The following is a 15,137-nucleotide window of genomic DNA, read 5'->3' on the forward strand; positions in this document are numbered from 1 at the left end:
ACCTATATAATCTTATTTCCCGATTCAATACCAATTCCAGTTTGAGTGGTATTAAAAAAGGTTAGCATTCAAAGGCTCATTCCCAACTCTCCTCCATTAAAAACCAATATGTAGGGAAATAATTCTCATGGGAAAAGCCAGGCCCATCAAACAGGAAAGAGCAGCACAAATCACACCAAGCAGCGGCCCTACAGAGACAGGGAGCTTCCGAAACGCCGCAGGCAGCAGCTGCACTCTGAAGTTCTCTTCCTCGAAATGCAGCCTCAGGTACAAACGGGCCCCAGAGCTCATCCAGCCAACACACCTCAGGCCCGAGTGTCTCCGGAAACCCAGGACCGAGAGAGGGGTCTGTGGTTAAAGGAGACCCAGCCCCAGAGAGGTGCACCAAGCGAGCCCTGTGAACTCTGGAACCAGAGCGAAGACACAGAAATGTGCTCCTTCTGGATGAACAGTAGATGAGAAGGTAGCCGGATCATACATCAGTTAATGAAAAAATGAGACACTAAAATTTTTTTTTCTAAGTGCTACTCTGCCTGAGCCTCATTAGGATTGAAAGCCCAACCAAGGAACTCTGCTTCTGAACATAAAAAGAATAAATTACTGTTATTGGTTCAGAGGAACCTTTTAGGCCGTATCCAAATCTTCATGCTTCTGACTCACTTTTTTGCCCTAGGTAAGGAGGGTAAGGAAGAACGAACAGAAGGTATATGCCAAAAGGAAAAGGGGTTTCTTTCTTTCTTGGCCAAGCAAATAATAGCAAGCAAATAGCTACATGATTAATCAACATGCCTGTCTCCTTTTAAAGACTCTGTACTTCCAGAGTCAAATTAGGGACTAGAAAATGTTTTCCTTTGTTCCCGAGGTTGAACTGTCACGGAAGGAAACTGCACCTTTTCTCTGTTGTCCAGCACAGCGGAGATGCGGGGGCTGGAGGCCGAGCGGTGGATGTACGCGCCCCGGTCCCGCAGGGCCTCCCTGGACCTGGCCGCCTCGCTCAGCACGTTCTGGCTACCAGTCTTCCTGAGGCCCAGCCTCCACGAAGACGGAGACTCATCTCTGAGCTCTTCCGGCTTGTTGAAAAGGCCGGAGAACTACGAGGGACGAAGCAAAGGAAAGAAAGGTCCTGATGGTTCCTTCCATCCCCAGCTGAGCTCCGTGGGGCGATGTGGGGCGGAGCAGGGAGAAGCACGCGGCAGGCCAGGCGCTGCGGCCCTGTCCCACCTGGCAGCCGCCAGGCCCTCGCAGGGCTCCCTTTCTCCTGGGCCAGAGACAGCCTAAGAGGCTCCCACCTGACAGAGCTGCTCTGAGGAATACAACAGCGGGCTGAGTGCTGATCCAGACCTGGTGACACGCCCTCTCCTGTCCGCTGTGTGCCTGCAGACAGGACACCTCACCTCTCCAGGCCTCAACATGCCCATCTGTAACCCTGGCAAAGAGCTTACCCCTCTTATACCACGTGGACACTGGAAAACACAGGGCGGGCCAGGTGTCGCTGTGTTTCAAGGTCCTGTGATGGGACTGTGGTAAGCTGGTGGAAGGTAACACGCACACAGATGCTAAAGGCCACTCCACTCAAATTCTGACTGCTTATTTCAAGACAATGGTTAATCTGATCGAGGGCAGCAGTTCTAAGCATTTCAGATTTCAGCGAGCAGCAAAATTAAAAAAGAAAAAAAAATGGTACAAGTCACAGAGTTGCCAGTTTTAAAATTTTGCCAGGAGAACAGCTTTCAGAAATGGATTACCATTTCCGGTACCATTATTTCATTTAAAAAAAAAAGAGAGAAGTAATTTTAACATTAGAAAAGAAAGCTTCATGGAAAGCTTACATTGTCCTTAACCATCTCATCTTGCTATAAACCACAGAAAACATCACAGACTAGTGTCAGCCTGAAGACCAGGCTGGGGCACATCTGGTCTACAGACCATCAGCCGTAGGCCTCTTCCTGGGCCGTGTGGGGCTCTGCTAGAAGCGTCGGTCCTTCTCCAGAACCAGGCCACCTCTACCGCCTGGCATAGTGAAAACGCAGTAGAAGTGTAAAACCATGTTTATATTTTTCTCTTTTACCCGATCATCTGAATGGATATATTTACGTACTCCTTCCAGCTTCAGAGAATCAATCCTGTCGGCTCTTTGTAAGCCACCCTGGTTCTGAGGGGAAAAATGTCTTTCCCAGCATTCTTTTGGCAAAGTGGAATAAGTATGGGTGTGCGTTTGTATCTTTTTTAATTTAGTACTTTTCCTCTTAAAAAAGCAGGCGATTTAGTCACGCGCAGAAACAGGGGGAGTGTGCAGGACTAAGAGGCTGGACGCTCCCAGAAACCAACGTGCAGCTGAGCCTCTGCTTCCTCGTTTCCACAAGGACACCAGAACGTTCCCACCTGCACGTTCACAAGGCTCTAAGAAGATCAGTAAGTTAACATGTGCAGAAGCACAGAGCTTTCCAAGAGCTGCACTCCAAAGAGCTCGGGCCAATTCTCCTCAACATCAAGCCCATATGCTGTGGGGCAGCGTCATCACGGGCAAGGAGCCCGCAGCTTCTGAGCGGCCTGGGGAGGCGGCAGGGGGCACTCACGTATTTCAACAAGTGCTTTCAACCTCTGCTCTCTACTCATCATCGACTATAAAGACTTAACTCAGGAAAGTAAAATGTAACACAAGAAGTAAAAAAAGAAGAGCAGTCATCAGAACAATCAAGGCTGGATGCTGGCTATCTTCCCAGCCCAATCTGAGCTTCACATACGTTCACCTCAACTTCAGATATGAAGAAAATAGGCAACTGACAACATTTCCTTGGTCCCAGGTTACTAGGGCCTGTGTCATCTAAACACACTGTAGCCAAATTTGGTGATGGCTTTATAGTTTTTTTTTTTTATTAATTAATTTTTTTAATTTTATTTTTGGCTGTGTTGGGTCTTCGTTTCTGTGCGAGGGCCTTCTCTAGTTGCGGCAAGCGGGGGCCACTCTTCATCGCGGTGCGCGGGCCTCTCACTATCGCGGCCTCTCTTGTTGCAGAGCACAGGCTCCAGACGCGCAGTCTCAGTAGTTGTGGCTCACGGGCCTAGTTGCTCCGCGGCATGTGGGATCTTCCCAGACCAGGGCTTGAACCCGTGTCCCCTGCATTGGCAGGCAGACTCTCAACCACTGCGCCACCAGGGAAGCCCTATAGTTTTTTAAAATATACTGTGGGCAAAGTCATGGACACAAACATTGTGTCCACTCCTCCAAATCCATATACTGAAGCCCTAACCCCCAGTGTGATTATACTTGGAGACCAGGTGGTTGTCTGAGAGCCAGGAAGAGAGCCCTCACCATGAACTGAACCTGCCAGCACCTTGATCTTGGACTTCCAGCCTCCAGACTGTGAGACATAAATTTCTATTTAAAGCCACCCTGTTTGTGGTATTTTGTTATGGCAGCTGAGTTGACTAAGGCAGGAATATAAAGATATGGTACATATATACAATAGAGTATTACTCAGCCATAAAAAAGAGTGAAATCATGCCATTTGCAGCAACATGGATGGACCTAGAGATTATCATACTAAGTGAAGTAAGTCAGACAGAGAAAGATAAATACCATATGATATCACTCATATGTGGAATCTAAAAAAAAGGATACAAATGAGCTTATTTACGAAACAGAAATAGACTCACAGACATAGAAAACAAACTTATGGTTACCAAAGGGGAAGGGGGGAGGGATAAATTAGGAGTTTGGGATTAACATATACACACTACTATATACAAAATAGATAAACAACATGGATCTACTGTATAGCACAGGGAACTCTACTAAGTATTTTGTAATAACCTATAAAGGAAAAAAAATCTGAAAAGAAAAAGATATATATGTATGTATAACCGAATCACTTTGCTGTACACCTGAAACTAACACAACATCGTAAATCAACTATACTCAATTAAAAAAAAAAAAAAAGCATGAATGTACCTTTAAGGCCTTTCTAACTGTATGTTACTGCAATAGTGGGAAATATCCAAATTAATTCCAAAATACTCACTCTCCTGGCTGAAGAGGCGGAGGAGGTGCTCTGCGCCGGTGCTGGTGTCGGCTCTGCGGCACTACTCTTGCTTTCAGAGTCGGAATGGTTGACGATGGCTCCCAGCTTTTTATCTGTTATTTAAGACAAGAGAAGCAACAAGTACAAGGATGAAAACCTTATCTGTGTGTATGTGTACTTTTCAGCTAACAGAAAGGGTTTACCCATTATCAAAACAGATCACTAGGGCCATGTAAGGCTTGGATTCAAACTACTATGAAACCTCTGGCAACCACTGTCTCTTATAAGAAAACAGACTCAAGTGGAATTCCTGTCTTGACAGGCGCCATTCTAATTCCCACATGTGTAGCTGACAACCTTCTCCACACTATATGTCACATATAAAATTCATCAGTAAGTACATAGTAAGAATCTACTGTTTGGGGGGTTGGGCAGGAAAAGCCAGAGAAGGTATAAGATAGACCTTGCTTTCTAGGCAGTTACAAAAAGAAGAGACATCAGATGCAAAATAATCATGGTAACAACACAAGGTCAAAGACGTTACACTTTTTTCAGCATGGTGCTGAACTGGTTGATTTAAATCAGCAAGTGCTCTGGGGGTTCAGAGAAGAGGCAGATCCTCTGAGGGAGGGAACGTAGGGAAGACGCTGTGGAGGAAGCTGGAGGGCACACAGCAGCAGGAGGAAGGGCGGGAGGGACGGTGAAGGGCCGGGAAATCACAACACCCACGTCCGCTGGTCAGGAAAGAGGCAGCCACCAAGTAACAAGGGCTCTTGGGGTCACAACAGGAAATAAAGCCAGAAGGAGGGTCGTGTAGGACACTGTGGTGACATAAGCGGGAGGGGTCCCTCACGGGGCGCTGACAGAAGCCCCGTCTGCCTGCGTCCAGTGGCTGCTGGGCCTCTGGTCTCTGGACTCCAGAAACACAGCCCCAGGGTAACCCACTCATGAACTACGGGACAGTTTTAAGCCACATCCTAGATGTGGGACACTGGGCAAGTTACTTAGCATATCTGAACTTCTATTTTCTCACTGATAAATCAGGGACTCAAATTCTTGTCTTGTGAGTTGCTGTACAGATTAGAGATAAAATGTTTTTAAATAGCATAACTCAATATTAAGTCCCTAGAAAACAGTTTATTATTATTAACGTCACTGTCTTTGTGGCTATTGTGAATACTCAAGGCAGTCTTTGAATACAATCTGAACGCCTCTACCCCCAGGAAATGGACCTCACTGCCAAACCTCACTGACACTGTCACAGGCTGACTCCTGGTGAGTCCACACCCTGTGTGGTACCCCTCATACTGACTCCGGGCTTGGCCCTGTGACTTTCTGTGGCCCCTGGGACATAAGCAAACGGGACACAAGCAGAGGCCTGGAGAGTGCGTGTGCGCGGAGCTCGCCCTCTCTGATGAAGGCTGGAATTCAGCTGCCATGTGGAGCAGGGGCTGGCCTGCCTGATGACAAGAGACACACGGCCCACTTGCCCCAAACGTCCCGGCAAGCCACCAGGAAGGGAGAAGGCCACCCCTCAGCCATGCACTAACTCATCACACTCGTGAGCGTGCCGGCACTGCCACACGGACAACAGAGAAGCCGCCCCGGCAGAGCCCTTCCCAAATTACCAACCTGGAACACTGGGTGCGTACAAAGAGTTGTGTTACCTGCCACTAAGTTTTGGGATGGCTTGTTATGCAGCAGTAGATAAGTAATACGTCAAATAAGTAAAAGAAAGGGAAAAACAGAAATCCAAATCAAACTGCTTACATTTACCTCAAAATATAATTAACGTTCCTTACAACTACATTTGTATGTAACACACATGGAAACTGTCATTTTATGAGGCTGCACCTGCGGAGGTTTAAAAAGAGGAGAAATGCACTCAACAAGGGCCTGCTCAGTGCGCACGGGCGCCAGGCGGCACCTGGAGGTTCAGGCAGCACCCGCCCCCCACGCCCCCGCTGGGGTGTGCTGAGCACCTGCCCTGCGCAAGGCCTGGCGCTGGGCACCAGGAAGGACGCAAAGGTCAGCAGGACACACGGTGCGTCCCAGTGCTCCCGCAGCTCGCTGGGGCGGGGAGAGCAGAGCAGACGAGAGGAGAACCGAGGTAACGCTAACGCTAAGTAGTCCAAGCAACACAAAGGCTCCGACCACAGCTACAGGAGTCAGAAGAGGTGAGACAACCTTGTAGCTGTGACGACAGGGCTTCACAAAGGACGCTGCTTTGAGCTGGGCTCTGAGTCAGGAGTAAAATGTCCACAGACAGAAGTGCGCAGGGAAGCTCACTGCAGTCGCCAGCTTCTGAGACTGACCCGCTGGAGCCTCCGGTCTCCTCCTCACTCCTGCCCGGCCTTCCTGACGCAGAAACACACATCCTCTGGGACCACCCCTCCTCCACCGACTCCATCTCACCTCCCAGACCCAGTATGTAGCTCTTTTCTGACAAGCCCTCCCCTGGGGAAATCTCGCCCTTGCCCCCAGCGTTAGCTTTCTGCCCCTGCTACTCCGAGGAGTCCAGATCAAAGTCGGGGGCTCGGGCACACCACCCGCAGGTGTGAGACCTAAGTCACCTCACTTGCGGTGTCACTTTCCCGTTCTAAAAAGTGGAGGCAATAATACATCACCTCAGAGTGTGGGTGTAAGGATTAAATAAAAACGTGTTACGTGTGTCGCAAATTAAAAAGCCGTAATAGGGACTACCCTGGTGGCACAGTGGATAAGACTCTGCACTCCCAATGCGGGGGTCCAGGTTCAATCCCCGGTCAGGGAACTAGATCCCGCATGCTGCAACTAAGAGTTCACATGCCATCACTAAGGAGTCCGTGTGCTGCAACTAAGGAGCCCGCCCGCCACAACTAAGACATGGCACACCCAGATAAATAAATAAATAAATAAATAGGCACTACATAATGTGAAGTGTTACTATGTTCTGTGAGAACTGTCCCAGGTGTAGATGTATTTTTGATGTATTCGTGGGAGGAGGTGAGCTCTGTGTCCTTCTATTCCGCCTCCTTGATCTCCACCCTGAAGTGTCACGATGAACCCCCAAACTCAATGCAGTCTTTCATACTAGTGAACACCATTGGCTGCATTTACCTCTCTCACGTGACATGGGCTTTATTCATGTACACGCCTTCCTAGCCCCCTACGCCCCCGAGATACATTCAGCAAAACATTCAGTGGATGTGGCTGCCTGTCACGTGCCAGGTGCGGTGCCGAGACCTGGGAGTGACACACTTGGAATTCCCAACCCAAGGACGCTGCAACTGAGAGGAATGAGCAGTGCTGGGGTCCACACAGGGGGTGAGAGCACAGGGAGGGGTCCCTCCTCTGAAGGTTCCTGTACAGGAAAAACCTAAAGAAGGACTCTTCAATCTGGCAGACCCTACAGCTTCTGCCAGAAATCATGCAATAAACATCTGATGGCCAGGAACAAATTCTACAGCATGAATAACTGTTCAGGGGTAGAACACTCAGGCTTGTCTGGGAGCTCCAGCGATCCAGCTTGGATAGCACACATCCGCACTTAACAGACAACACTGGAAAGGTCAGCTGGAGCTAGACTATGAGAGGTCTTGAAGGCCGGGCCACAGGGCTTGGGACTTACTCTGCAGGCAGAGTCAGGAAGGTGGTCATGGAAGGTTTCTGAACAGGAGTGCAGCATCATCAAGGGGTGCGGGGTGTTTCACCCCAACAGCAACGTGGAGCTGGGCTGCAGGGTACAAGAGACCTGAGGCCTGGGGACACATCGTGGGTAATTTCAGCAGCCCAGGCAGTGCCCTCCCATTCCGCCAACACCTTGGTAGCTAACACAGTGATCCGGCACAGAGCAAGTCTAGATGCTCATTCCAGACAATACTGGAAGCCTAAGACATGTAAGCACTCCGTGAACAATACAAATATTAAAAAGATGAACATGTATAGATTTTGACAGATACTACACTGGCATTTCCAGAGCAAGCTGTGCCTGCTTAAGAACAGCAATTCAAGACTCAGTGAACAAAAGGTCGTCTCCTACACTACAAACCTAGCTGGGGCCCGTCTGTTCTACAGAAGCAAGGGTCTCTAACTTCCTCTGAGAGACGGAGACATGGACAAAGGCAGTGCTCTCTTGCAACTGAGAGAAACCATGTCAGTAAAGGCAGACCCACTTTACGGGAGCTGGGGCCCAGGAAACAGAAAGAGCTGAACATCTTTGTGATGGGCAGCTGGCTAGGGCAGAGTTCAGAGGGAAACACAGACTTTACTATTGATATAAACTGAATGTGGACTCTTCCCTCTAACTCGGTCCTCTCACTGAAAACACTGCATCTTCTCGTGGACACCAGTCTGGAGAAATAACATGCCAGTGATTGCAGGACATGGGCACGGTGAAATCTTAGTTTATCACGAGCTCCCAATTATCCATGAGAACTACTCTGTGGCAGGTGAACCTCTACTCAGCAAAACCCCCATGTCTCTTTTCTAAGTGTTTGCCTCACTGTGTATCAAAACCCCAGGCTAATGTATAGCCTGGCACTCTGACCGTGCTCGGCACCCAACTCTCACCGCTGGGGTTCCTGTCTCGCCACATAACAAACTTAAGAAGCTCCATATGATGTATATCATCAATAAGAGTCACAAAGGTAAATATGATTTTGTTCCTTCTTCAATCCCCAAATCAGGAATTGAAGGAGCTTCACATAATGGGAAGGAAAAAGAAAAAGACTTGGAGGTTCTGTTTAGGGAATCGGTTCCACCTGAGGGCCCTGGCATCACCTGCCTTGTGACAAGCAGCGACCCCCCGTGCTCTGGGGACAGAGGGTCTCGGCATCACCCGCCTCCTTCTCGGTTTCTGACTCAGAAGCCTCATCTGCACCTTCGTCCTCGTCTGAGCTGGAGCTGCTGGATTCTTTGTTTTCATCCTCCGTTTCCTGGGGCTTCGGTGTCTCCTCCTCATAGAGCATCTTCTCTTTGCTAAATTAAAGATGACAATTTGAGCGTAATTCAGAAAGGACACACTGTTTCCTACGCTCACTGGGGATCCGGTATGAGAAGGACAAGTCTATGACGCTCTGTGTGGAAGCAGTAACAGAAATATATTCAAATCCTCCTTTACATCTGTATTCTTCTGAATCCTGGGTTTTCTGCTGACTAAGGGTTAGTATGTGATTTGAGAGTGTGATGGAAGAAGATCCAGCTTGTTTAACACACAGGAACAAGGAGGGCTATGCATCTTCATGATGAGTGAGCAGGTAAATATTTTTTAAAAATCATTTAACAAATGTTTACTGAGTGTTTCTCACATGCCAGGACCATGCTAGGCAACAGTATGGTGTAAACAAAACAGACACGGCCCCTGAGCTCAGACCTTCTAGTTAGGGAAGCAGTTGGGACTAAGAACACTTAAGCTGGGAAAAAAGCAATGCACACAGTCTCCATTAATTCACAAATTTAAAACACGTCCACCCACTCTCAGTGTCCCCCCACAAGTCAATGCCACTCACCTCCTTGCCCCTCAAACATTCCCACGTGTTTAAAGATCATTCGGCTACAAACACAGGGTCTCTTCACTGTATAAATTCTCAAGCTAAACGTGTCACACTCAGCAGGGCTCATCACATTTCTCAAACCCAAATATCTTACTTCTTAAAGAGTCTACCGTGCAACTTGCTGTTCAGGTCTGACTCAATGAGCTTATTCCGTGTCTCTTTTTCACTTCGAAGCTGGAAATTGAGAAAACAGAAAAAAGGGAAGACGTTGACTATTGGTAAAAAATCAGCAGCCATGAGAAAAACTAAAATGGCCCTGTTACTGGACCAACACCAAAGGGGAGGAGAGAACTGGGGAGAAGGAAACACATCAGCTGCGTGCTGTGTCTCCCTGGAAGATAATGACAGAGAAAGATCCTCATTCACTGAGAAGAGGAAATCCACAGCGTTAGAGCTTCAGTGAAAACTGCCCCATCAAATATCCAAACCCAATCGTCCCAAAAAACCTAGGTGTAAAGGATAAAACGCCAGAAGTACCTCTGAAAGAACTCTTTATGATCCACATACTGAATTAAGTTGGCAACGGTTCTAAAGAAGCAGCAGGTGCCAAATGGGAAATAAGCCCTTGGAAAAAACTGTCCGGTACTTAGACACATGCTCTAGACAAAATGTACTTAAATCCCTGGACCCCAAAGTTATGCAGAGGGCAAAGGCAGGCACCATTCCCAGTAGCATAGAAATGTTATTTAGTGAGGATATTACTCATGTTCAAAGACCGAACCATGCTGGGTAAAGGATACACGAGAACTCTCTACTATTTCCACAATGTCTTTGTAAGCTTAAAAATTATTTCAGAATAAAAAATTTAAGAAACAACACCTAACCATGCAAATTATAATCTTATATTAGGAAGGCTGCTGCTGCTTAGAAATAGATTCCAGCTGCTCATCAGAAGAGACAACTGAACCGCAAGCTGCGTCTGCGCTCTGGTCTGCAGCTTTCCCAGCCAGCCCTGGAGAAATGAGCATCTCCACTTCCCACTCCAGACGGTGCTGAGCACAGGGGAGGGCAGGACAGCTGATCTGTCCCGTCACTGAACCACACGGGTCTTTCATTCAGAACTGCTCTCAGCTTCTCACATTCTCCTGAACTTGAGCTCATGTGCCCTGAGCCACAACCCAAGCAAAGGAAAACACAAGGAAAGCTAGTGATTTTTTTCTGTCCTACTCTGCTTAAACAGCAGATTCTCAAGCCCCTAATGTGATTGACTTTATCCTCCTCACCTAATTACTTCTCCCTCTTTCAGGTCGAGTGTGACTCACTCCCTGTTCACTCGAGTATTGGCAGGGTTTTCCACCCTGCAGTCTGGACGTGGGTACCATGCTTACATGGTCCTCCTGTGCTGCACTAAGCAGAAGGGCACAGACAACGAAACCATCAAAGATCTAGAAGAGGGAGAAAAGGACTGAATTTTGGATATTTGATGAATGGAATAAATATGAATCACTGACCAAGCACTGTCCAATACCAAATGTTTTAGTTTTTGTGGGTTTGTTTGCTTTTTAAGAAATATATTCCTCCCTGTAATCGATTTTCTGCCAACAAAGAAGTCCTTTCAGTCCATAAGGAAAAGTTATGAGGTGTCCTCTACCCCTATTTGCAAAAAATTCTGACTTGAACACACCACACTCATTTTCTAGAGCTCAAGGGTAACTAGAGTTGTCGTTGTCATCATGTTTGCCTTTCAGCTGCTTGAAGGCTCTAAGATAATGAGGAGATAACAAGCGAACTTTAGCAACAACAGTTTCTGGGATATTTTCTTCTAACAGACTGTGGATATTCCTGGAGGGACCCACTGCCATTGCTGGAATGCAGGGACGTCCAACTCCACTCTCAGAGGACAAACTACGGCTGGTGTGGCCTGTGGTGTGGACTGTCCCCCCAGACTCACCACGCTCTGCTTCTTCTGCAGCATCTCCAGGTGCTCCACGAGGCCCTCGTCAGCCACATCAAACGGCGTCTGGCCCTGGCAGAGGAAAGGGGCGCCATGACCAATCGGAAGCAGACGCAGCGATCACGGGACTTTATCAGAGAACTAGTGGATGTCCACTGTAAGCCTCTGACTCCAGTGACAGTTGCTTCACTGACTAGTCTACTCGACACCGTGGTAATACCTTCAGCTATCACAGGGGAAACACAACAAGAAACAGCAAAGCCTAAAATACAGGGCTTTACATTTTGTAAAGCTGTATGAAGGAAATCACCACATTATTTCTAATGCTTATTGCCTCTTGGCAAATGATCAATGGAAATCTCTACTTGTACCTATTCTAAAATGCTCTTAATTGCTATGATAAATTCAACAAAGGGCTCTTAGACGCCTCAGAAGGAGGTCCAGGGCATGGGTGCACTAAAGACTAAGTCACAGGAATCATCTCCCTTTAAGTGAGGGAAGGGTTATCTCAGGAAACAGCACGGTTAAGGACCCTAACCCATAATGTGAGAATGAACCCCGGGTCAGGAGAGATGGGAGGTAGATAAGAACATCTACTAAGTAAAAAGCCATGTTTCTGGATTCCTAGAAAATCAGTAGATGTAGGGATAGAAGCTGCAGGACTTCTATATTGCTTGAAGTGAGGCTGAATAAGACTACTTTCAGCCAAACTGCAGGATCTCATCATTATAACGTTTTTTTAACAACTGGATGTGACTAGGGCTCAGCTATTAAGTCTTTGAATTAAAAGTAAAACCAAAGTATTTCATAGTTCACCACAGATGGTGTCCTTGGGCTTCCCCACTGCTCATTTCTGCTAAGGGGAAAAACATCTTTTTTTTTTTCCTGTTTGTTTGTTTTAGGGGCTTCAGCATAAACAGAATCAGCAGAGCGGCTCAGTGGAGCTTTATTTTACAAAGCCAACGTGTCTGCGTGGACAATGGGGCGGGAAGCAGAACTACAGCCACCAGGGATGCCCGAGCCTGGACAGCAAGCCTGGTCGCTTAGCAGGGACTTGAAGCCTTTTGTTCCCGAGCCCCGTTAGAGGGTGACGCTCACTAACCAGTTTGCTCCTGACGTCCATGTCACAGAGGGCTTCTGCCAGGATGGAGCACGCCTCCTTCACCCCCCAGTGTGCGGCGGCATGGAGCGGGGTCCAGCCGTCGCGGTCCTGGACATTGAGCTCATAGCCAGCCTGAGTCAAAAGTCTGAGGAGAAACCCCAAACCAGCCATTACGTGCTCGGTGGCAGAGCTCCGTGCCACACCAGCGGCCACCCAGCTGGCGTTTCAGGCCCTGCCCTGCGCCGCCCCCCGGCCTCTACGGCACAGTCGGCGCCAGCTGCTGCCTGAGAGCCGCCACGGGTAAGTTGCAACCACCCTGTCCCAGAGGCCGCGGTGCTCCCTGGCACACCCGCGTCATACCACGCAGGCACCTGAGGCCAGCCAGCGCCCAGCTCAGCTCCGTCGGGGGGTGCTGTCAGCTTTGCAGCGCAGGCAGGGGCTGTCGGGCACCTGATTCTCTCACTCCCTCACTAGCTCTCTGGCTGGTCTTCCCCGGACACCACGCTCGCACCTCCGACTCCACGGGAGTACGTGCGGGGGCCGCTCGCTAACGCTAAGGCTACAGCCCAGCTGTGTGCGTGGAGGACAGCGTGACTCCTGAGGCCCTGGCGGCACCGGGCGGACGCAGGCGGCCTACATCGTCGGCCTCCAGACGCCGTCCAAGAAACGAGCACGTGAACGTGCTGCCAGGCAGAAAGGTGCACCGACACTCACCACACAGACTAGGAAGCTCGTATTGGGTGGAACACGAGGCAGTGAGAGCATCTGGCGACAAGGACACATGCGGTGCCACCAGCAGCCCAGGTACTGGGCAAGCCCAGGAGCAGAGCCACACAAAGCGGGGAAGGATGTAAAGGGAAAGGAGAACAGGCAGAGAAGAGTCCAGATTCCTCGTGTACGTGTGACCATCCTACTCCAGCTGGATGCTGCACACTCGAGACCTATGTCATTAATCTAACGAGTCAAAGAGGACCAAAAGGATCGCGAGTCTGCTCTGTACTGCATGTCACCAGAAGAGGAGGTGCCAGGGATGCTAATGATGAACTGCGGAGCTGGAAGCGGTCACGCAAGGTCCCCTTCAGGCCAGTCCAGCTCAACTCTGCCTCACATCAGACCCGTCAGGAGAAGCTAGAGGGCAGTGTGGCGGGAGGAGGGAGGTGAAGAGGACCAGCAAACACAGAAGGAGAGACTGCGTGGCCCAGGAGGGAAGCAGCAAAGAAACGCAGCACAGCTGATGACCTAATCCATCCCGCGTCCAACCAACTCCTCTTCTCCCGGTCAGTGCAGCCCGGACCACGTGCGTGGACGTTACCTGAGGACCTCAGAGTAGCCCTTGGCGGCAGCTACGTGAAGGGCAGTGGCCCCTGAGCGCGCCTGCCTCACATCCTGTATCTTCCCGCTGTTGAGCCACTGGCGGGCGTCCTGCAGCATCTGCTGTTCCTCTGCCTTCCTCGACTGCTCGAGATCGACCCCTGCAGAGACCAGATCCAGACGGCCAGCATCACCAAAGGTCCCTTAGATTCAAAACACATCCTAAATACAACCACTAATGGCAGTTTAGTCATCAAGTGGGTAGTCTTCAGATTTATCTTCATTTAGAAGAGCCATGACATTTACAGACTTATCAGTAGTTTTATCACGGTTAAATCACCAGGTTAAATAGTACTTGATGGCAGATCCATTAAGGGACCACACTTAACAGTGTTTTCAATTTTAAGAACATAAAAACCAAAGGGGATATTATTTTATATTATACTATTTGTACAAAGTACACATTTCAAAGTCCTTTTACATGTTATACCATTTTAGTTTCCCCACAATCCTTTGAGGTAAATATAATAGATACTGCTATCCCCACTTAACAGATGAGGAAATAAACATACAAAGGTCAGGTGCCTCACTCAAGGCCACAGAACACATCAGAGCTGTCACCAGAACGCTGATATCCTAGGTCCCCGTCTGCTCCTCTTTTCCACTCACTACACCTTAGGATTGGTATCAAAAATCTTAGTTTCAGGTATAATATACTTTAAAAAATTAACTACCTCTGAAGTTCATTTCCCTGTGTAGGGAAATACACTGACTGAAGCTATATGCCCTAGAGCCGAGGAGTAGGTGATGCACAGTGAAACTTCCAAGGGAATGTGGATTTTGTTTCCCTTTTAAAACATTATGGATGAAATCCCAGGGTGCCTCCCTTTAGCCAACAACTCTCCAACCTCTGTGTCAGTGAAAAGGAGCTGGGGTTGGGTATTCCCTGTTGCATAAGATAATGACCTGTCCCTAGGACAAACACACCCGCCCAAGGAGTCTCACACCCAGTGGCAGGCTTTTATCTGTGCATGGTCTGCTCCCCTCCCTCTCAATTCTTGAATGAGACCCTGGGAACTACCTGAGGATTACCTGTCTGATTTGAGGAGATGGATGGGGGGAAGAGGTAACTGATTTATTTTATTTCTTCTTCTTTTTTTTTTTTACAGCTTTATTGAGATTTAATTGACATATAACTTTGTATAAGTTAAAGGTGTACAACACCTATATATTGCATGATTACCACAGCAGTTATTAAATACCTCCATCACCTC

At 48.5% G+C, this 15,137-nt stretch overlaps 1 protein-coding gene across 16 annotated transcripts in view; it reads right to left on the reverse strand.

The window, feature by feature from the left end:
• The window catches only part of PPP1R12B (protein phosphatase 1 regulatory subunit 12B), a 199,344-nt gene that overhangs the window by 119,943 nt on the left and 64,264 nt on the right, over positions 1-15,137 (reverse strand). For 11 of the 16 annotated variants that reach the window (XM_061187240.1, XM_061187239.1, XM_061187244.1 and 8 more), the window contains exons 4-10: positions 13,865-14,024; positions 12,553-12,697; positions 11,448-11,522; positions 9,651-9,730; positions 8,788-8,981; positions 4,023-4,135; positions 891-1,091 (exon numbers count right to left, since the gene is read on the reverse strand). In XM_061187240.1, coding sequence (XP_061043223.1) covers positions 891-1,091; positions 4,023-4,135; positions 8,788-8,981; positions 9,651-9,730; positions 11,448-11,522; positions 12,553-12,697; positions 13,865-14,024 — 968 coding nt within the window. Of the gene's footprint in view, positions 1-890; positions 1,092-2,915; positions 3,119-4,022; positions 4,136-8,783; positions 8,982-9,650; positions 9,731-11,447; positions 11,523-12,552; positions 12,698-13,864; positions 14,025-15,137 lie in introns of those variants that run through there. The other 5 variants (XM_061187254.1, XM_061187245.1, XM_061187255.1 and 2 more) reach the window with 5 other exon arrangements.

Source organism: Eubalaena glacialis, chromosome 3 (assembly GCF_028564815.1).
Source record: "Eubalaena glacialis isolate mEubGla1 chromosome 3, mEubGla1.1.hap2.+ XY, whole genome shotgun sequence".
In the NCBI taxonomy this organism is placed as follows: domain Eukaryota; kingdom Metazoa; phylum Chordata; class Mammalia; order Artiodactyla; family Balaenidae; genus Eubalaena; species Eubalaena glacialis.